General features: G+C 42.3%; 1 protein-coding gene across 1 annotated transcript in view; it reads left to right on the plus strand.

The window, feature by feature from the left end:
- LOC147668741 (alkaline ceramidase 3-like) overlaps window positions 1-23,285 on the plus strand; it is a 106,656-nt gene that overhangs the window by 37,871 nt on the left and 45,500 nt on the right. The window contains exons 3-5 of the mRNA XM_086948465.1: window positions 10,595-10,647; window positions 17,577-17,658; window positions 18,041-18,076. Coding sequence (XP_086804591.1) covers window positions 10,595-10,647; window positions 17,577-17,658; window positions 18,041-18,076 — 171 coding nt within the window. The remainder of the gene's footprint in view (window positions 1-10,594; window positions 10,648-17,576; window positions 17,659-18,040; window positions 18,077-23,285) is intronic.

The following is a 23,285-nucleotide window of genomic DNA, read 5'->3' on the forward strand; positions in this document are numbered from 1 at the left end:
TCAGTATAGCCCACAACCTACTTGTAACCGTCCAGGTTCCGCTGCAGTGCGCGCCCACCTCCGCTCACGCCGCCGCGGCGCCTCAACCAACGCCAGTGCGACTTTACCGGCCCCCACCGGGCTCCCTCAGTGTCTGTGCCGCTCCGGCGGCTGCGGGAGCGCCACGAAGCGGCGCGGCGTCTAGTGCCCAGGTGCGCCGGTCTCAGCGATCTCCTCGGAGGTTCATGCCGAGCGGAAGCAGCTTCGTCTTCAGTGAGGGAGCCGCCGCAGACAGGCTCCAGCAGTGGCTATGGCAGCGGCACGTCCGGTCCGCTTCTCAGTGCGGGTCCGAGTGGTTGGGGCCCTTGCAGCCGCGGCGCACAGTGGTATCCGGTCCTCGACAGCAGGCACTTCCGGTCGGGGACCAGGTCCGCTCGCCTGCCGGTGAGAACGGTGGCTCGTCCCGCTGCTCGGATCAGCCGCCGCCGCGCTCCAAACCTGGGCAGGAGGATCACCCGGGTTTAAGGAGCAGAACCCCAGAAGGGTGAGGGTCCGCAGTCGCCAGGAACAGGATTATTCAAGGATTATTCGTAGCAGCCGGCGGAGCTCACTCAGAGAGCGGCCATCTCGCTGCTCGGCTAGCCACGCCCCCCTACAATGCCAATAGCTTAATCTCTCGCAAATGCCACACACAAACACCCACAGAGAGCCCCCCCACACACACACACAGCGCCCCCCCACACAACCACACAGCGCCCTCCACACATACACCCACACAGAGCCCCCCCCACACAGAGCAGAAGTATGCTACATTTAATGCGAGTCACAGGGCTTTAGATCTCATCCACAGAGGATACCAGACCCTTCTGGTGTGCATTAGTTATCATTCTGCGCAGTCTGTATTCGATCTATCAATCTCGGCGTCACTGGAGAGCGCGAGATACCCGGAAAAATAAACTGCGCGCGCATGACGCAGCCCCCACCTCCCAATCCTGACAGGAGCCGTTCAACACCCCCTTCGTACGCTGCGCTAGCCTCCAATTTTAAAGAGCAGTTTAGCTAAGAAATGGCACTTAAGTGAGGCACACTGATATATCCGCGGTAAACACAAGTACAATAACCGAGAATATGAAAATATATTTTTTTTAAACCCAGCAATAGAAGCTAAAGAATTGAAGCACTGAACATACAAAGTAAACTGTCGTAGTAGGTGAATGCACAACAATACACAGTGGGCAAAACTGGACTGCAAACCACAGGAAGACTGTCACAGATTGGGACGTCCTCCAGGATGTGAACAGGAGATACCACGCCACCAACAGAGATAGGAACACCACTTCGCCGAGGACACAAAGCAAAACGCACTATAATAAAAAGCTGCCAACAACAACATTACTGTTTAAGCCGGATTTGTTTATTTTTATCTGTGTGCCTGCCAAAAAAGCTGCATTTCTAGCGCGACTACCACGCCCCGGGTAAAATTATTCCCTATTCTGCTTAAAATAACGTTTCCCATTCAGTGAAGTAATTTTCGGGGGGGGGGGGGGGGGGGGGGGGCGGTGGCCCCTCCACGCTGAATGTGTCCTTTTATCCATTTCAAAATTCAGATAAATGTACTAATAAACACGGTGACTCAAAGTGGAGCATTTCCAGAATAACAGTGAAAAACGCAGGCAACGCCTGATGACAGATCTCAAGTGGTCACGTCAGGTGTGGATTCGTTTCCAGGGACTGTTTACCTGGGAATTCTGGAACGTGTGGTTGTGTATTTATTGCCATGGCGAAATGCACGTGTACAACAAGACGTTTGGCTTTTCCTGGCAAAAAAATGTAGTTTTCCAACAACAACTATAACTGACATAGAAACGACTGCATGAGCTTCTGACGCCTGGCAACTTGCGATCTTCGAGTGCTGACTCACAACTGATACACACTTACTGGTGATAGCAGCGGTGCGTGCGCTACAGACCAGATTTCCTGGAACACGCCATTCTTTCCCAGGACCATGAACCTTTAGCCCTGTACAAGAAACAGCAGCTTCAATTTTCATTAAAAAGAAATAATTTCTTTCAGAGTGAAGGGCAATTCAACATCACGCAAAGAGGAGGTCTCTCGTTAACTGATAGAGCTATGTGTGTCTATATCCTCGAGCCACAATCAAAACAGCAACACGAGGGTCCGACTGAACACCAACCCCCATCCCCACAACATTAATAGACAAGAGCTGGATTGTAATCAAAAGTACTTGCAATGCCTGTTGCTCAGCAAAAACTCGCTCCGGGACCACGGTTGACACGAAGAAAACAGACAACAGCACAAGGCAAATTAGCTGTAACCCTGTTACTGCTGCCTGGTGTTTCAGGCAAGGAGTTTGTTTACACTACAGCATGTGATCTAAACTTGAACGCCGTACACTTTACGGAAACGTTACCGGTTTCCAGGGAAGAAGAAGTGAAAGCGCGATAAACAGGCTTCTAAAGCAGGCACACGCATTCATTGTTTGCCCTTTTTTCAGACTCAAGTCAAGTAAGTAAAGTTCAGACTTGGTTTTGGAGATGTCTGGCTACGTACACACGGAGGCACTTAGGCGGTTTCGGCTATTTGAAAGCGCGAGCCACCGACACACACCAACCAGCAGGAAATAAAATATGTCCACGGAAAAAAAAAAAAAAATCGACTCACCTGCACCTTGCGACGGCGGCACTTCTCCGGTCTCCCTCTTCGGCATGGGAGACCGGCAACGTCGACGGCGGCAATCTCTCTGGCACTTCTCCGGTCTCCCTCTTCGGCATGGGAGACCGGCAACGTCCTCCGCATCTCCCGGGGTTCCCTCCAGGCCACGGGAGCCCCGCGGGCGCCGCCATACTTTTTGCCGTCTTCCTTCTTCCCCCGGGCTGCCGGGGGCGGGCACTTCCGGCCGGCCGCGCTAGGATTGGCCGGCCGGCCAGTCACGGGGCGGGAAACGGGGGAGGAGAGACGCAGAAGTGCCGGCAATGCCGGAACAGATTCGGGGGCGTTCCCGGCTTTCGCCTGACGTCGCGTGACGTCGGCAAAAGCCAAAGAATGTCGGGAACGCCCCCGTGTCTGGTCCGGCATTGACGGACAGGCCCCTCGTCCAATGGCTAGGCTCCATTTATGGAGCCAGCCAATGAATGACGAGGGCCGACCCAAAGCCACACTACAGTTCTCATCAGGTTTTCGCCTGCGCGAAAAAGATGCGCAGAGCGCATCTTTTTGGCGAGGCAAAACCTAAAAAATGCATTAAGGGTGCGGTACCTCATATGGCTAATAGAGATCCTTTTACAAGTCCACAGGGACACCTAGTAACAGCCAATAGTACTATACCCTTATCTATTTTCATGGATTTTCATTGTATTGCTTATGCTACTGCTGGGATATTTGTTGACAAAAAAAAATCAAGGAAACATTATTATTTACAAAGCCAATAGGTCAAACTTAAAGTAATGCAAGACCTATTACATTGCAAATGCTTCTGTTAGGTCCAGCCTAGAAGACAACAAATGCTCTGTCTGTTTCTAGACATATTGTGGACTTAAATAGAACATAAACATACAGTGACTTGGAAACCACCTATTGCTTACCATTTATTGCCCTTCCTGTCACTCCCATTTGCCTCCTTCTTAATTGTTTCCTAGCTTGTCAGTCTTGTGTTTGGCACTCCTTGGAGCATACCCTTTCTTTAGATTGTCTGGCTTCTGTGCTTCCGCTTTCTTTCTTTTGGGTTAAGCACTCCATGAGTGGTCACGTTTTTCTCAGCTGTCTCCCTTATACACATCTCTCGCTGTGCACTCCATGCTCTCCTCTGTCCCATATGCTTTTCCTTGCCCCATCCTTTGCTTTCCTTTCTTTCTACTTCTACCTCTCCTGCTCCATATTGCTCTCTCGCCTGTTACTTCTCCTCCCTACCCCAGCTCTGTGCCACTTCCCCCAAACGCATCCTCCTTCTTTCTCACCCATTGCTTCTCCCCTGCACTCCACCCTCTGTTTTTCTTCTGTCACCCTCCCTCCTGCATTGCTTCATTCCACCCTGCCCTCTGTGTTGCTTCCCCCCACCCCATGCTTCTGAAAAATACTTTCAAGCTACTTAGTGTTTTTCTATTTACTAATCCACATCTGTAAATAAAAAAGGTGCGACATTTTATAGGTGTGCACGCTTACAAAAAGGCACAACTACTGCTTCCTAGTGCTTTTTTTTTTTTTTACTTTGTTTTTTAGCCAATGCCGCACAGCATCGGTATGCTGTACTGCAAGACTAAAAACCAGTGACAAAGCCAGTAGGCAAACCTATTAGCTTTGATGAAATGAACGGCTATCGTGTCAGGACAGAGTCTCTTTCCTCCTGTCTACGTCCACGGAGCTGGACACCTTTGAATGCTATGTCTATAATACTCAGCATTTTGGGGCCATCTTGCAACTGTTACCTCCTTAGAAGTTATCGGATTTCTGCACATGGTAATAAAAGGTGAGCAATTCCCTTTTTTGATTGGGCTCTGCTTTTTTTTGGGTGGGAGCACAACATGACTTGTAGTTTGGTCCTTTACTATGGGCTTCTCCAACAGAGCCATTACCAAGATACCCTCTGGATGTAGCTCGACGATACTCAGGAATTGGTCTTAAAATTGAAATTCTTCAAAATACCATGAACAAGTTCTTAAATGTGAACTTGCACACATTTACCAGTGCTCTGATCTTGCTTCAGGGTATGAGAACCTATGGAGAGGTGTGTCCACAAATGTTTCTTGCATCCTTTCAGGGGCATTCTACTGAGGTTCTCTCAAAGCCTTAATATTTATTCTGGCATTGGCATAAGGAGAGAAAATTAACGTCATTGAAGAACTTAGGGCACCTTACTTCCCAGTCCTCAACAGCACCTATACCAAATAAGTTATTTTATATTTTTTTATAGAGCATAACTAGTACCCTTGAGAGGGTTTCTTTGTGCTGTAAATGGAAATTAAAGAAACATATAGGGTATTAGCTAAGTTTTACTGTTTAAATGCTTCCCACCCTACAGAACAGTGCAGGGAAGTGTGGTTTAATTGACTTTTGCACTTGTTACCCACAGTTCACGTGTCCCAGTCAGGCTGACTATTGCTTCAACAGTGTTAGCCCAGAAATCATTAGAAACCTTGACATTCCAAGAGTATAAGCTAATATCATGAAAGTTTACTTGTTTCATTGCCGGTCAGCTCTGTCCATCATGGCAGTAGCTTCAGACTTTGAGACTAGTGACATTTTTCGATAATGATAATAAGGTCACGCACAAGCAACCCTCTTTCTTTCTTTCGTTATCCCACAGTTCCATGGCATCCTGGAGATTTGTCTTCCCATGTAGTTTAAGTCTTACGTTTGAGTAGACCCTCCACAACCTGGATCCTGTGGAGGGCCATCCTTTTTGCCTGGATGATATGAAAATACCCTGCTCTTCCTTGCAAGATTTTGATGGCAGATGGAGGTCTTTTTCCCAAGAAGAAGGCGTCTTTAGAATGCTGGTTTTGACTCCGCAAATTTGAGTGCTAATCAATGAAGTTGTTTTCTCCTCTTATTGGTTTATCCTTAAATTTGTGGTCATGCCCGAGGTGGCTTCTGGTCAATCCAGCATCACGTTCACCTTGTCTGCTACATGGCCCAGTTAACACACTTTTTGTAAATATTCTGATTCAAACATAAGATCCTGGTGAGATGCTATCTGCTTGCTGTATCATCTTGGTTTCTTTGTTATTATCCTGTGTGTCTAGTGTAAGGCGCTACACATAGTTATTACCTTATTACTCTTGGATTAGCAGTCATTTGCATCACCTCTTACAAACCCAGGTTACCGTTTATCTGTGCTTTTGTCCTGTCTCATGGGATAGAGAGTTGGACTCGTGCTCTTATCAGTCAACAAGGGTGTGTGCATTGGGTCAGGACTTGGCAGTAGGTCCAGGCGCATAAGTACTCGTGCTTCTTCATCAAAAGGGAATGAACGATGCAGTCCAAAACACTGCCACCAGACTCGTCCTAGACATCCCCAGAAGTGCTCACATCACCCCATAGCTCACCGAACTACACTGGCTACACATCCAGAAATGATGCAAATTCAAGCTGCTCACCCAGGCCAACTAAGCCCTCCACAGCACTTGACCAGCAAGCTCAATGACTGACTCCAACTCTACCAGCACTCCAGACGAGTGCAGTCCATCTCTCTCCCTCGCAAAAATCCCCCACCTCCTCAGAAGCGTGACAGGAGGTCGCCCATTCTGCTTCATGGCCACCAAAAACTGGAATGAACTTCCTCTACACATCAGGACTGCTACTCCACTCCTCAACTTCTGCAAGTAACAAAGTGAAGACCTGGGGTCCTAGTATGTAAAGGGCGCACTTTGCCTGTTTGCGCCCGGCGCACCTTAAAACAGGTGCGCTGGGCGCAAACCGGGAAAGTGCCCCCTATTACATGGATTGCGCTATGTGAAAAACTGAGCAGCTGCTTTGAAGTATAGACAGCAACCCGCCTGCACTTTTAAGGACATGAGAGATCCCCTTGCAGGCGGGTGCAGTGAGTGACTGCACCCACCTGCAAGGAGATGTCTGGGGAGACCAAGGGGCTGCCATCAGGGGGCGCACTGACAGTGCGCCACCTTCTAGGTTTTGACAGCTATTTTGCCTCTGCACCCGCATCTATAATACAGTGCGGGCGCAGAGGCAAACAGAGTCCCTCATTTGCATGGTATCATGCCCCCATGCCAATGGGGGAACGCCCTCTGAATATGGCACTGGCGCTTTATGTGCAACAGTGCTATCGGTATTACAGGAGGGGATGCACAACCGTCTGCAGCCCCTTCTGTAATACCAAAAATGCCCCGGGGCGTGCAAAGGGAGTGCAAACGCCCGTTGCTACCCCGAGACACTTCCATAATACAGCCCCAAGTTGTTCAACTAAGAGCACCAGCGGGGCTGTGCTCCTGCTCCAGCGCCTGAATACTCTCATGGGTGATTAGCTGTGCCATACAAATCAACATGCCATAACAAAGTGTTGTGGTACTGATAGATGGATATCCCAGGAAGATGCTGTTTCAAAAGGACAGATGAAAACAAAATGGTAGAATACTAAAATTAATCTCAGCGCTCAGGCCACATTCCAGTCCATGTTTTTTTTTACCACCATGTCACCTATATAGGAATTAGCCATATGCAAATCAGCTTTCATCCTGCTCCAATAGGAACTGTCCAGCTCAAACTGCAAGTTCAGGTGACCTCTGAACCGGAACACAAGCAACCCCAGACTGGTTCTGGCCTCTTTGGTTCCCATTAATAGAGTGCAGCTTGGTTCCAGTGACGACACAGTGAGCATAGAAACCACGTCGTGGCGTACTCATCGCAGTTAGGACACTGTACTGAAGAAAATAACAAAGTGATGGTGGAATACTTTAATCTCCTCCACCAGTAACTACTCCTGGCCACATTTCTAGCCATTATATTTTTGTGCACAATGTCACCTCAGACAGGAACTAGCCATATACAAATCGACCTTGATCCAGCTCCAGTAGGAACCCTCCATTGTGAACTACTAAGACAGGTCCCTTCAGAACGGGAACATTAAAAAAAAAAAAATAATAATAAAAATAAATAAATAAATAAATAAAGGAACATAAGCAACCCCAGACCTGTTTGGGCCACAACAGTAGGGTGTAGATTGGTGTCAGTGGCACAGTGAGCACGGGACCCACTTCTCCACCGGATCGACTGTTTCCATGAGCATCCGGGTCAGTACTGATTTACATAAGGTCAGCCTTTGTCTAGTTTTGCACATTTAGCAAAAAATGATGGGTTGGAATGGTACCCAGGTGATTGCCAGTGCTTGGACTATTCGCAAGCGTTCCTCCCATCACCTGGTTGTGTTTGATGTAATACCCCAAGTGTCCAAGGGGAAGCCCAGACATGGAGCCCTTACCCACTCCACCACAGGATCCAAGCTATACGTCACTGATGAGACTGAAACTGTCCGGGTTGCTTGGGTTCACTTCTGGATGGGGGGGGCCTCGCATAGCATTTCAGGTTGGAATGTTCCCATGAGGAGCATCAGTCAGTGCAGATTTGCATAAGATGGGTTTATGTCTAGAGTGGCACATTAGGCGATTAACTGTTTGTTGAAATGCTATCCAAAGCAATTGCCAGTGGTTAGACTGTTTGCAAGCATCTGTTGCGCTCTTGATTCTGGGACATGGTTCTTTTACCAGCAGGTACTTTAGAAGCTCTTACTCAGATGCCTGATTCCTCAGGGTGGATTCCTCCCATGACCATGATTAAAGCAGCAGTTCACTATGTAATTCAATGGAAAAAAAATAAATAAAACCAATGCAAAGAGGCCTCACCAAAAACAATTTACACACATTCTATAAATTGTGGAGCAGAAAAATATTGGGGACACAGGTGCCAGAAGGCAATCTGTTCTTAAGACTTGGCAGATCAATTTGAAGCGCACCACGACACTGAGACTTCCACAGGCATACAAAGTGCAACACTTGCATGGAGGATGAAATGCTACTTTGATGTGATAGCATTATGCATGAGTAGTTGACTATCCTCTAGATCCTTGTTGGTCGTACTAAAGGCTCTTGGGGGCTGGGTAGCAGTAACTCCATTGTAATGGTCCAGTGGGCTTGTTCTTCGTGCCTAGGGCTTGAACCCTCACTCTCCTCCCCGCCTTAAAGTAGAGCAGCATGTTTGCGGACTAATTAGCAGGAATGGGGGTAATGGAGTTTTCATCTCTTAACATGTCTTAGCCATGACTTTTGCAAAACTCCATGGGATCCATCTCTTCACTTTACTACCCTTCCAACTTTGCAGATTAACCGTACATATATTTTTAGTGTAGTTCACTAACTTTCAACTTATTAAAATTGCATAAAAAGTGTATCATGCTTAAAATCCAAACAAATATAAAATAAGGGCAAAATCAGGGAAACTGTCAACAGTGGTCTTGAGAAGGCACAGTTAGATGCATTTCTAGCAAACACATTCTGGAGAGCAGAATGTGGTCGTGGGTTTTTAAGTCCACAACACAGTAGCATTTGGGGGTCTTTCATATCTTTTGTCATTAAAGTATTAAAGGGTTTGACAAAGCACGGCCGATGTAGGCGGGGTTTATAAAGAGGTTTAATCAACCACAAATCATGGTATTTTCTTGCCATTATTGGTGGAGCCTCGCCTGCTCTACTATACCAACTTGTGTGGTCCTGTCGCTAAATGTTAGCCGCTGAGGGTCAAGCGGAAAGATGCACAGGTAGTGAGTACATGTCCTGCACCAGACCTCTAATGAAGGGATGCTAAGATGTACAATTGTGTAGTCTAGAAAAAAAATGTTTAATGGGGATCTATCTTAAAATGATTGAAATACCTACGGATTTGACATGCAGTTTTGGAAACAATCCAGTTCCACAAAATACGTGGTTGTGGAGCAATGGATGCAAAGTAAGTCTCACGTTTGGTAAAGTAGCAGAAGGCAGGGCATGTTTCTACAGAAAGAGAACTGACTAACAGCAAGACTCATGTGGCAGCCACCATCAACCAATGTAGACACAGTAAGGGAGTGGGACAGCTTGGTACAAACCTGGCATCAACGCAGGAAACCCCACAGACGAGTCTGCCCTGATTTTACTTCTCTGCTGAAATCATTCTTCAGTATACGATTCACATATTAAAATGCTATTGTCTACCATCTACTAGCAAGATCAAGACCGTATTTTTCTTTTTTGTTTTCCCTCTGTTGAAGACTTTAGGTAGGTCTTACAGACATCCCTTTGTTGCAGATTAATAACAAACAATGTACCAGACATCAAAGTATCCTCACGTCTGTCGATAGTTGATTCCTGAAAAATCACCTGTTATTTCCTCTATTTTGTTTCCATTGACTGTGTTTTTTAGGTCTGGCTTGACAGCACAGCTGTATATAGATCTATTATTACAAATTCTTTGAAAAAATAGTGGGTTTTGGCTCCACCCAAAGGAGCATTACCCTCTCACGTCATGTAATTGACTCTTAACATTCAGTTATTTATCTCAAACATGCAATTAACACAGAAAGTAATCACTGTTTTGTATTTTTTCCTGCCATGGTGTTTTTCTCTGCACACCACAATTAAACAACAGCATTTGAAGACCAGACCTATTGGCTTTGCCAATGCTTGTCATTCTTTTGAAATGACAGCAAAATTAGTATTTTTTTCAGAAAGCACTAAATATCCACTACTGCTTACTCTTTTGAGCAGTCAGGCCAGACATTATATGGAATGAGTCTCTTTCGAACTCCCTCCACCCCCTTCCACCTCTGGTACATCCTGAAGGAATATGATGATATTGCATTTTAACATATTTTTCTTTAATTGGCCTTTTTATGAAATGTTCCACACTTCATCCCCTTTTGCCATTCGGTCCACAGATAGGAGCTTCTGTTTCCTTTTGATAATTACTTGCAGCTGTTCCGTTAAAGGCTGTAGATGTAATGTTGAATCAGTTTGCTGCAGTTGACAGCCAAGAAAATGTGCCACAGAGAGCTCGCTCTGTACAAGTGCTCATTATTTTCCTGTGTTCATACTTTGTGTTTTTTCCTTTCCAGCTCTTGGATGAATTGCCAATGATCTACAGCTGTTGTATTTTTGTCTACTGCCTGTAAGTACTTGTTGAAAGACATTCTCGGGGATCTGCCTGGTAAAGGTTAGGACGGATGCTCAAAATATTTAAAACCTTGTAATGCAGTTATTTGAGACCAATTACTATGAAATTGGCCTGTTTTCCAGGTTATGCACAAATGTGGTTGCTTATATTTCTGTTAAGAATATCGAATTGCCAATTTCTATTAAAAGGAATCATTGCAGACAAAGATGTAATCGCCCGTGTGCATTTTTCACGAGTTGCTGGCTAAAAACCAAGCAAAATTATTAAAGGCTACAGTGTTTGTGATGAATGCAAACTCTACAGTACTGTTCTTGTGAACCAGACATTAATTGCTAGCCAGACACACTTCTTGTTTATTACTTGAGATTTCTATTGAGCTTTTTTTGCCTGGAGTGGGGGCTAAATAGATGTAAAAGAAGAAAAAACTAAATACGAGGAGAAACAATACGGTAAATAAAAAGTAGTGTTAAAGAAGACCACCTAGATAACTAGTCTGAGAACTTTGAAACAAGAAAAGAATGATAGGTGTACAAAATAACTCAACCATATTCAACAGAGCTCTTGATCGATTGCTCCTTCTTCCTGGTCATGTTCCTAATATCAGTGAGTAAACCAAAAAAAAAGTGATGGATAGAGAGCTTGAATTAATTACAGCCATGGGTTATTACTCTGGGTCTCATATTGCCCATGGTTTTCTGTTCACTGTGCTACTACAGACAGGGACTGCCCTTATGCAAATCAGCGTTAGTCCTTCTCCAATAGGAGCAGTCCAGACTGAACTGCAGTGAGACCTGCACTGTGAACTGGCTCAGATTTAGACTTACTGAACAGGCATTTTTTAAGAAGGTACACCGCATGGTCAGTTCTTAATCACAAATCATGCCTCATTCCTTGTTCACTGAAGAAGCTGTAAGTCTATCTTCTTTCATCATTCATTTACTTTTGACATGGTTGACAACTCTATTGCTGCTCTACTATTTTCTTTGTGGGCCTCTTCTTCCAATTCTATACAGACGATTCTGATACTTCTCCTTTGATTTTGATCTTCACGTTACTATTTCTTCTCCTTTGATTTTGATCTTCACGTTACTATTTCAGGTTGCATATGCAAGATCTCGACATGTGTTTTGCCATTTTCTTCATTATAATACCTCTAAACTAAACGTTTCCCATTTTATACAGCTTCTCCCTATGCTTCCCTTTCTCCTGCTTTCTTTCCAACTAGATAATATAAGATAAATGTACCCTTTTTTACTTTCATGCTTCTAAAATCCTCAAGCATGCCTTTGTCCTATCTCCGCGGGACTTGTGTTCCTCCTTTTTTCATGATCTGTTTTTATTCTGGTGTTGAATTATACCGCGGGACTTGTGTTTAAGCCCCTATATCTATCCCTTTTCATCTTCAATGACTACAATTTTAATATTTTCTCCTGTTTTGTTTGCCTATATTGTCTTGAAGTGTGTTCATGGTCTTGCCACTCTAAATTGTTCACTTACAGTTGTAGTTTACATTCCCCTTCTTAAGCTTAAATCTTTGACTATAATTTGATTGACCGATCCTTATCCTCCTTGTGCACAATTTAATTTTCAATGTTTTACTCTGCTTGCTACCCAACACTTAAGTACACTCCACCTTTCTGTCTGTTGTGATGCTTCTGGTCATTTATTTAATTTGCATCTTAAGAATCCCCTTTTTCTGCATTCAGTAATCGCGTTATTGTGATGTTGGAAGATTCACCTCCTACCATCTTTTTGTACCATAATCTTTCATTGCTTGTATCATTTTGAAAATTTCACTTTATACATTCAATTTGTTTAAATGAGAAATAAACCTGATCATGTAATAACCCAGATCATATAAACCAGTGTCCCTCACAAAGTCACTTCACCATATTCATTTACGAAGACAGCCACTTCTTTGTGTTCCCTTACTTCTGTTCCAGATAGGTCGAAATTCCTAATTTTTAAATATCCCTACTCTCGGGGGTATATTTTTGATGATTTAGCAGTGTTGTCTATCCCTAAGTTTGTGTCTTTCGAAGCACACTAATTTAATTTCCATAAGATACTCCATATCTTCATTAATTGACTTAATATTTCTGAGTATTGTGTGGGTACTGCGCGTGATCAATCCGAGCTGCTATACTAGACATTTTAAAGCGCAGAATAGAAGCTAAGGTCTTGGCGGAAAAGCACAATTTCAGGGATTACTAGTTAAGAAGGGCCAAGAATATTTCAACCAGTGTTTTCTAATGTCACTCCTTCGGTCTCCAGAAACATTGCAAAACAGTGTGTCTTTTTTTACAGTCACTTGCCATCATTATACCTGCTAGACATTTGAACTAATTGAGTTTCTACCAGTTATGGTTTGCTCCCTCTTCTTATGCTAGTGAACCTCCCCCCTACCTCCTACTTCTCTTAGCCAAGAAAGACTTGGCCCCCCTGATCATTCCTCTCCCCGCCTTCCAAGAATCATATTTCCCCTGGCAATTTATATATTCATCTATCTGTCTGGTGGCACTTCAAGCCAGGGTCAACCACCCTCATCGAGTAATATGTTTGGTCTTGAACCCACAAACTTCACATCACTCACACCTGCATCCCACCTAGTAGCCATATGTCTCAAGGGCTGAGACAAACCTGTCCAGAAGCCTTGGCCAGATTGAGCCACACTATGATGATCTTTTCCCCTTCCGAGATCTTCTTGTATACCCAGGAAATTTCAACAATAACCATTCTCTTCCAGAATCAGTTCCTAATGTTAAAATTATATGCAATGATTAATTTATTGCTAAATTTACTTTTTTTTTAACCAAGGATATTCCCAACTCTAGGCAGAAGCACTTTTTTGTTTTTGTAAAATATGATTTGGATAAAAGTAAAAAAAAAACAAAAAAAGAACATGTACTAGCTTGCCAATGACCGACCTATACGCTTTCCCAATGCTTGTTTACGTAGGTATCTTTCACTTCTGTTACCTGACATGAATGGGCCAACTTCTGCCCCATGAAAAGGAGAATCCCTATACTGCGCTTCATGAATACAAATAACTGAAGTTTGTATTGTTTATCTTTAGTAAAGAAAAATATACATGTATACAAAAATACCATACGTTTGTAAAGATTATAATGGGTTCTGCGGGTGCCACTTAAAGTCACCCTGCTATATTCTGCAATTCACATATGTTTCTGAGTGAAACCCCTAAATATTTTCTTACTGAATATGGTATCAGTTCGATTGTGTACCATTGCTCATAGTGCTCTCTTTAACCTGTAGCGTTAGCAGCTTATCTAGTTTCATTTTTAGGTCTCAGGTACTGACCACTTTAGCATGTTTTATTTTTTCCAATATACATACAGTGGGCTTTGAGAAAACCCCTTGCTTCAAGATTTTATGCCTTTCCTCCCTATTTTTGTGTAGGCCCCACCCAGGAGTATTTCTGTCTTAGTGTTCTCACTGGGTGGCTTGTATCCTTCCACTGCTTAACAGGCTTACTTTCAGGGAAATACTTTTTTCTTTTTGTATAAGCACTGCATGAGAGTGCATGTAAGGTCTTGCTCTCTTCCCCCATCTGCTGCTTTCCCATTCAACTTCCCATCCCTCTTGCTTTCTGTGTTGCTTCCAACGCACTGCCCCACCCTGCTCTGTTTTTTACATTTGTTTTCAGTTTTCTAGTTTGTGTATGCGTGTGATTGCAAAAAAGTGCTGGCAAAGACAGTAGCTCAGCATTTTAGATCTGAGACCTGTTGGCTTTGCCAAAGCTTATTTTCATTGCATTCTAGTCTGAATTAATAATGGGAAAACCAAACAAAATTACAAGTACCAAAATGTGAAGCAAAGGCTAGATCAGTATGTGTAAATCAGGACTTACATGGGACAGCATTGCGATTTTTACTTGATTTTGTTTTTTGGACTGAGTGTAAATAAAAAAAATCCTGATGTTCGAGCCATGATGCATTTGTTAGCTCTGGGTGATTTCTTATGTGTTTACATGAGATTACTAGTGACTTAATATGATTTCTGAATTGCTATGCAATTACCAGTCCACACATATTTTGTATTCTCCTTGACAGCTATTCCGTATTTCAGAACTTTGACCACCTCAAGTGATACCTATTAGATCTTTGATAATTGTTCCTTGATTATCATGAGCATATTTAGAAAAAAGCCCTAGCCCAAGTTCTGTGGTTTTGGCTTATTCTTAGTTCCCTGGTGGCCAACATAAGATTGGACTATAATGTAATTACAAATATATTGACATATGACAATTTTACATTACCATGAAGTTGCCAGTGTCTTACCCTATAAGACATTCCTAAGCTGTTTGATGATTGCTATATTTGTTTAGTGCTCTGACACCAGGTCAAGGTCTGGTTCAACTCTAAATAAATCTGCAAATAACTAAAAATAGATAGGATGTGTCAGTTAAGGGTGATGTGGCATATATGTTTTTTTAAATCATCTATGGATTGTGGTTTAAACTGGGTCACTGCCATTATGTAGAAATATGAATATTGGAGATACCGCAGTATGGTTATGGGGCAAAGTTTCAGCTTTTAGTTAATAAATTAATGTTTATGAAGTAGATAATAGTTAGACGTTAGACATCTGTTAAATTAAATAGCTACAGTCCCTTGCAGTGATTGTCTTACCTCATTCATCAACTGTCATGGAAAATGAGTTAGATTTCATAGTGGAAGTGAATATTCTTTGAAAGAAAATGTGCATTAATTCTTTCATTAGCTCACCAGTACCCCTGATGTGCATTCTATCTTACAGTAGAGCCTTTGCTTTTAACCTGTCTTTCAAGCACTATGATTTTAGTAAGGCTTTGTTATGGGTCCCATTCCAATCCACTACAATCGGGCCTTACTCAATAACTACCTGGGAATGACCTGCCCCTTGGATAATATTGTTTAATTATTGACCCTCTGCCAAGCCAGTGTCTTAATTAAAGCACGCAACAGTCCAACGTGGGAATAAGAAATGGTGCCATAAATCTACCCAGTTAGGCCCCACTAACCAGATATACCCAGTTGATATCGGCATACTCAGTTGATGCTGAAAATCAAGCAGGGTTCTCAATTACATCCTATGATGGTTTTATTTTTCAAACCATGTAAGTAATTTTTTCCTAGATAATTATTTGAATATTTTTATACGGCGCGGTAACAGTCATAATAGGATTAAGGTTTTTTTTGTCTATAATTTTAAAGGGTTAAGTGGGATTATGGAGTTATCAGTCTTTGATTGGGTTGGGTTATAATTTCAGGTCGCTGGAGTTCATGTTGTAAAGGAAGGTACAATCAACTGTGTGTTCCTTTATCTTATTGTGGTGCTGGATTTTTAACAAAAGTAAGTGTCTGCTCACAATATATACACTTTTGTTGCAGATGAGATCACCATATTTTAAATGGAAGTCACATTGTGCAGTAATGTGTTTGGAAAGAGGTTTTGGGTGTGCTAGGAAACTAGTAGTCTTTAGCCATAGTATTTTTCTCTAAGTAAAATGAAAGAAACTCCCTGTGAAAAAGGACTGTAATTCAGATTGCAAAAGGGTGGCACATTTATCCACCACCTTTGTAAGACAATTCTTTTAGAACATTTTCCTTCAATATTAAATTTTTTGCCTATTCGGTCCCAACCCTTATCAGATAATTTGCAAATCTTTGTCTTCTTTTTATTGCTGCTCTTTGTTTATGCCATAGTCTCACTTTATCACTCTTCCAATTTATGTATCTTCCCTAATGTTGTCTATTGTTATCTTTGGTGCTGGTCACAGTCAAAAGGTTTGTTGTGGCCCTTCTGTTGCATTGCCAAACCATTTGTGCAGGGTCTCCCTCAGTATTTCATTAGAATAGCTGGCCGTCTATCATTTACTTTGTTTTTGAAAGTTCTATATTCCAATCATTTGATTAGTCAGAAATGGCACTGAAGTCCTAAGGTTCAATTTAGCCTAACACTGAATTAAATTAAATTAATATCAGTCTTAAATAAAATGAAATACAATTCCAATGGGTCACCTGATTCTAAGCATATTGCTAAAGGTAACATTAAATTAAACTAATACTATCTCTCACCTTAAATTGAACTAAATAAAAAACAAGTAATCATATTCTGACCCGCAGGCTAATCTTGAACCTAGCCCTAGATTAAATCATAATTAATGACTTTAATAATAACACTAGCTAAATTAAATAAAACAATAAGTAATTATGAACCTAACCTTTAATTTAAAATAATTTCCACTAACCTTAAACATACCCCTTAGTTGACTTGAATGCAAGTAACATTTATCGTAACCCTAAATTAAATAAAGAAATTAAAATTAAATAAGATTATAATAGCCCAAAAGCTAAATTACACTTACCTTAAAAGTCTTAGTCCAGTTATGTTGGTGAAAGTGATTCTGAATCTTAGTAATGGCAGTCGAAGTAGTGATGTAGTTGAAGTGATGGTAGGAAAGAAATGATCTGACCGACTAATGGGGTTGAAACTATCATGAGATTATCTGGCTCAAACTGTGTTTTGTGTTCTATGGCACTCCAGGGCGTGGGGCAGGGGTTTGCCCATCTTGTGTGAAATAACAATTTTCCACCTCTCCTGTCCTGACAATTGAGTCATTTGCCTGCTGATATCAACCTAGTATTGCTTTGCTGTAGATCCCATCCTGCCTGAATCAAACCAGTTTTACATACGGTTGCTTAAAAGTTAATTGCAATATTTCTACAGCTTGACTCTGAGATGTCAGAATTCCTATTTTTCTTTATGTGCTGCATTGTAAATGTGCAAGTGTCCAGCTCTGTGTCAAATAACTTTTCTAAATTGTTTGATTCCTTTTATGTATGATGCGAAATGCATATTTCTGTTCTTGCTTACACTGCCACATTGTTCTAACGTGCAAATTCATGCTTTTCTTCCAGGTATGAATGTTTCAAATCCAGAAACTCATACAATTATGCACTTATGTTTATACTACTACTTTTCAGTTTAACAGTAACTACAGTAAGTGCGCTTTACATATTTACCCTTCATAATTATTAATTGCCCATGAGTTTTGTCAAATGTATACTTAGCATTGGTGTAGAAAAACCTACCCCCCCCCCCCCCCCACCCCCCCCCCCCCAATTATGTATGCCCTCACACAGAATAGAATATTTTGAAGTTAATTTCTAATGCTAAATTAAAATGTAAAACCTGTGCATGTCATGTTTAAGGAATTAAGTTGGTTAAACTACATGACTATTTCAGTGCCATATTTTTTTCCAATACCACCCTACAGTAGTATATTTCTGGCAGAGGTACCTGAACTATACAAACGTGAAATGGAAGTCAACGTTATCTGAATTTGTTTTATATTTAATTGTTCTTCGTCGTATTGTTACAGGTTTATTTAAGATGGAAAGAACCCGTATTTCATCAGGTGAGTTCATATCCAGATCAGTATTGAACATACGTAGGTTAAATGTTACTTTGAATGTCAAATTAGAATTTAGCATTTATTTCCAATTTTTACAATCTTAAATTAAAACAGTTTGAATCCAAAGATGATAAGTTTGCAATTGCAATGGTTTGCTATTAGGAATGTGTACATATGGTTTTAGTGAATTCTGCTTGTTTTAGATACTGTGCTCCTTTTTAAATTTTCTGAAGTCCCAAGATTACTTTCTAGTCTTGAAACCCTGCTTGCTGCCAGAGTCACTAAATAACCCTGTGTTAAAGTTTGAGCAATGCCCTTCGGGTTGAAAAAGTATAGGTATCGGCAAAGGAGGTTTGGAATAATCCATAGGTGTTTCATTAAAACTGAAAAACATGCTGCAGCTCTCCAAACTAGTGTGATCAGTCAGACTCCCTTTTTGACACAACATCTGAGCCAGAACCTTCAGAATCATGGGAAATTAGGAAAATGCATACCTAGGATTCCAATGTCCGCCCCCTGAGGTTGGAGATCAGAAAAATGATTATTATTGACTCAAACAAATGTACTATTAGTTTTGAATTCCAGAAAACTGAAGACAAAGGGCCTGATTTATATCTTGGCAGTAATGGTCCAGCTGTCACTTTTTCAACGGATTCACCATCGCCTACTTGGCGGTCCACCCACTCTATTTCTATGTTGCTGGTCCATGGATGAAAGATTTCCATAATCCTGCCAGCTCTGGCAGGAATTCTCACCTGCGTCAACGGTGTGATAGGTTGAAGCGGCTGTCAGCAGGAGTTCAGCCAAGAGAACTGGTGAGCTATTAATGATTTGGCTTTCCTTCGGGGCAACTGTGGCGGGAATGCCTCCTACCGTGAGTTGGCGGAATCAAAGAAAATGAGGCAAGAACGTACTTTTTTTTTTTTTTTTTTTTTACTGTTTTCCTCTTAAATTTCTGTCTTGAACCAAATCGTCCAGGTTCCTTTTTTCGCAGCTCCAACTCCACTATGGCGCTAAATGACTACGGTGTCTAAGGTAAGTAACTTTTTCCAATGTCTTACTATGAATTGTGTGAGAATTGCTGTAGCTTTGTGTATTTTCACATTGCTCTTACCCACTTTTTTTTCCTTATATGTAATGCAGTAGTGTTCATTTTCCAACTTATCAAGGTAAAATGAACACCAATGCATTAACCCTTAAGAAAAGTATAGTTTTGTGAGGGTTGTGGGAGTTGTGGTGCTTGTGGGTTTGCATTCAATAGTGCGTGTGTATGTGTGTGTGTGAATGTTTGTGTGGCATGCAATATAAAAAAAAAAGTGGCATAACGTTACCTACATATGTTTTTGAGGCAAACGCAACATATATGTTAATTGTCACGAAAATCAGTTGTACTTACTAGTCTCCACTCCACCAGGGACTCACTCCCTCAGCAAACTACGGCTAGGACAAAGCCAGCCCAACAGGGACATCTAAAAAGGCGCAGCAGAATACCGCCAGCCTGACGGCGACGGAAGCAGCAGAGCCAGCACACATCTAAATACGGCGGGTGGGACTCCTTCAACTTGACGGGGTACTTGAAACCTCTTCCACTGAGGGACTGTGGGATTACCGCCAAGATCTAAATCAGGCCGATAGTTTGAAATGCAAAACCAAGACTAAAAGATGAAAAAAGATCAATAAAAGTATAGAAAAAACATTGACAGGGTAAAGTATAAACCGTACATTAGCCGTGGCATGGAAGTACGCTTCTTATTAGTCGTACGTGCACTTGTGATGAGGTGAAATTCTGTCACTCACAGTGCAAGAAAGCCAACCTATGAAGAGGGCTGACCTATTACCCTAGGCCGTATTCCCTGGTGAGTGGAAGGAAAATGTGTATGAGGGGTGAACAGACCAATGGATGAAGAGGGCTGACCCAAAGCTCTCCATGTATGTATGTATGCATGATGTCTTTTTTAACCAGCTTGGTTCTATATTTTTAGGTCTCGGCCTGAGTAGGCTGCGCATGCACAGTCTCGCTGGCGAGATTTCATGACTTTAGGTGAGTTTCACTAGCTGGCTTTAAGCCCCGCCTCTCTTTTTTCCTTTGGCTGGCATCACCCTTTAGGGTAAACGTGGACTGCCATTGGAAAAGAGCGTCCTCTGACGTACACTTTTCTCTTTGTAGTCCGTCTCATTCGGACGGACTTCCCCGACTTACTGCTGGCGTAAAAGGTTTGTTATCTTCTTTATGGGTCCAAACAGATGGCCCCATAAAGAAGATAATAAACCTTTTCTGTCAGCAGGAAGTGCAGCCGAACCCGTCCAAGTGGGACGGCAAAAAGAGGAAAGTCTACGTCGTGCGCGGTGCCTGGTGAGCGCTTGTTTTGATATTGACAACTGCCGATCACACACTCCAAAGCGATACCAAAGGGTATCGCTTTGGTCGCACACTCCAGCCATCTTTATTTCCAGATCCATGGGCAGGGATCACTGGCGGTCTGTGGGAACTGTGGTTGGCATGCTGGTGATTACTGTCAGTGATTCAGACCGCAAGGAAAATAGCCGCAAACACCAGGGAACATTCGATGCAAATGAACCTGGGCTTGACTTCTGCTCACCGCGCTCGACCAGCCGATCATTCTTACTGATTAAAAGTGGCCGCCCAGGATAGTTTCTAGTGGAAAAATGAGGTTGGCGGCCCCCAGATAAAATAGTATTGTGCCGCGAGCCAAGGCTCACTTGCAGAACGTCAAGCATTGGAACGCATCTGCCAGAGGTAAGTCACGAGCGTCTCCAGGCAGCCTTTATTATTAATGTATTTTTTCGCAAACCATATCTGCATGTTGTTGCTAAAATCAGGTGCAGGCATGCCCTCTTACTGGTTTCCCAGGTGGAGACGTTTCTTATTGTTATTTCTTGTCACATGTGTGTCTTTATTTCCTCTGAAGCGGTCTATCCGTGTGTGTCTACATTTGCACTATTTTTAATTGTCTGCTGCCATAGTGCACTTTAGGATCGGGACAAACACACACAGTTTTTCCTGCATTTGATTACACTTAGCCTGTTACACTTTATTCCTCTGTGAAGTAGTGTCTGGCGTGTGTGTGTCTTTTGGCATACAGTTAATTGCTATTGAGAAAATTCCTCTTGATTCCAGCTGGTTCTTTCAACTGGTTTTCAGTTCCTGATGGTGACGCTTGGTTCCATTTGGTATTTTATTTTAATTCTTGTAACCCTGCTCGTCTTTTTCTTGATAGACATGAATTATCCAATATCATCTGTCGTGTAGAACCGGTTGTAATTAGTCAGTTGTGAAGGCCACCTGGTCTATCTCAGTGAGGCTATTTCTGAAGTTGTTTTTCATTAAAACGCAGTAAAGAAACTCGATTCACGGGACACACAGTTCACACCATGAATTATTCTAAAGACAAAAATGAGCATGTCAAATCAGTTTCCATGTATAGTATAGTAGTGAATCCACTAGTTGGGAGACAGGGAAGTGCCCCACATGGTGGCGGAAGGCACAGAAGCAAGCAGTACTTAAGTGTTTTTCTGTGTACTTTTGTTTTGGTGACATTAAAACACTTTTTAATTTTCTTTCCTCAAAATTACATATATTCATTTTTATTTTATTTGAATCATTTGCTAAACCATTGGCCATAGTTGACTCCCATTTCTGTTACTTATCATTACATTACATTTAATAGTGAATTAACTTGTTCACTTTGATTGCTGCACTGTAAAGCACACTACCACTTATTATGAAGGGACAGTGCAGCATATGGTGATGTACTTGTATGCAGTCCAACATACTGTGTTAAGGAGATAAAAAAAATGCAAATGAGATATTCCCATTCGCCACGTCAGGCACCAGCGAGAAGCAGCCACACCCCTCATGTGTAATCGTTACACGACCGACTGGTAGCTCTCTTTCAGTAAACGGAGGGCCACTGGAATTATGCGATTTTGCGCCGCGGATTTCCCACATAAATATGCATTTGCTACATTTTCCACATTATCCATCATCTGCTGCATAATCTGCAGATTTTAACAATAAAATGTTTTTCGAGCTCAAGCAGATAAAAAGTAACTAAAAGTGTAGCAACGTGTTCATACACAGTTTAAGACCCTTCGCAAAGGTTACCTTGTCACCTTCAGTTGATTATTTCTGTCGTTGGTTAATAAACTGGTACTAATGGGGTGAAATATTTGACCTAACAGTATTATTATGTGTTAAGATGACCAAATAACAAATGAATACTATTAAAAAATGTGCTGCACAGTTTGGCTTTTTTTGCCGCATCATTTAGTCAACCCTGCAGCATAATTTGGTGCTCCCATGTCACATAATTCCAGTGGCCCCGAGTATATGGAAAGTGGACACTTTTGTTCCAGGTTTTATGAGTCCGTCAATACTCCTCCTTATGTTTTTTTATTTTTATTTGCAGAGTTTTCTATAGCGCAAACTTGACCCGAATCTTGTATCAGAGCGTTTTACATAGCACCTGTTACGTTACACGAGGACACACATTCCTTTTTATTAGGCACAGGGAGATTGATTGATTTGCCCAGAATCACAGGATGTTTAGCGACATTACCATGACTCAAACCCAGTTCCCCAGGTCTGAGGTCGAGCGTCCTAGCCGTTAGGCCAACTCCTCTCCCCGATGTTAAATACTTAGCACAATTCTTGTGGGATGTACACTCTGCCCCTCAGATTAGGGCGAGTCTCTCCCTGTTACCCTGTTTGCAAAACCTACTTGAGGTTAATCAAGGGAACAGGGATCTCCGATTTCTATGGTGACAGACTGTGTAGCTCATCCAGTCCAACTTTTCCTATGGATTATGGTAAATGCAGTCTGCATTTGTAATTTAAAATTTAAACTACAAGCACCTGGGTGTAAAGAGAAATTCAGGACAGGATGAACTACTCGCACATGACATGAGAGAAGTTGGATTCTCTGAAGATAGTACTGCCCAGTTTCCCTGGATGTAGGGACCACCTCACTCCATGTCACTACGGACTCTACCTCCAGTCCTGGACTTGTAACTGGCAAATGATTGCTATCAGGTGTGTTAGTCTAAATAAAACAATAAAAACAAACCAAGACGGCACCATGGGTAATAATTAAAGCCTAGGAAAGGAACCTGTCACTAATGACATGGATTTAGGTCACCGCCCTATCTGTGTGTGAACCTCCAGTGCTGATTTCATAAAATGCATGCGATT

The sequence above is a fragment of the Lissotriton vulgaris genome, unplaced genomic scaffold (assembly GCF_964263255.1).
Source record: "Lissotriton vulgaris unplaced genomic scaffold, aLisVul1.2 SCAFFOLD_3362, whole genome shotgun sequence".
Taxonomy (NCBI): Eukaryota; Metazoa; Chordata; class Amphibia; order Caudata; family Salamandridae; genus Lissotriton; species Lissotriton vulgaris.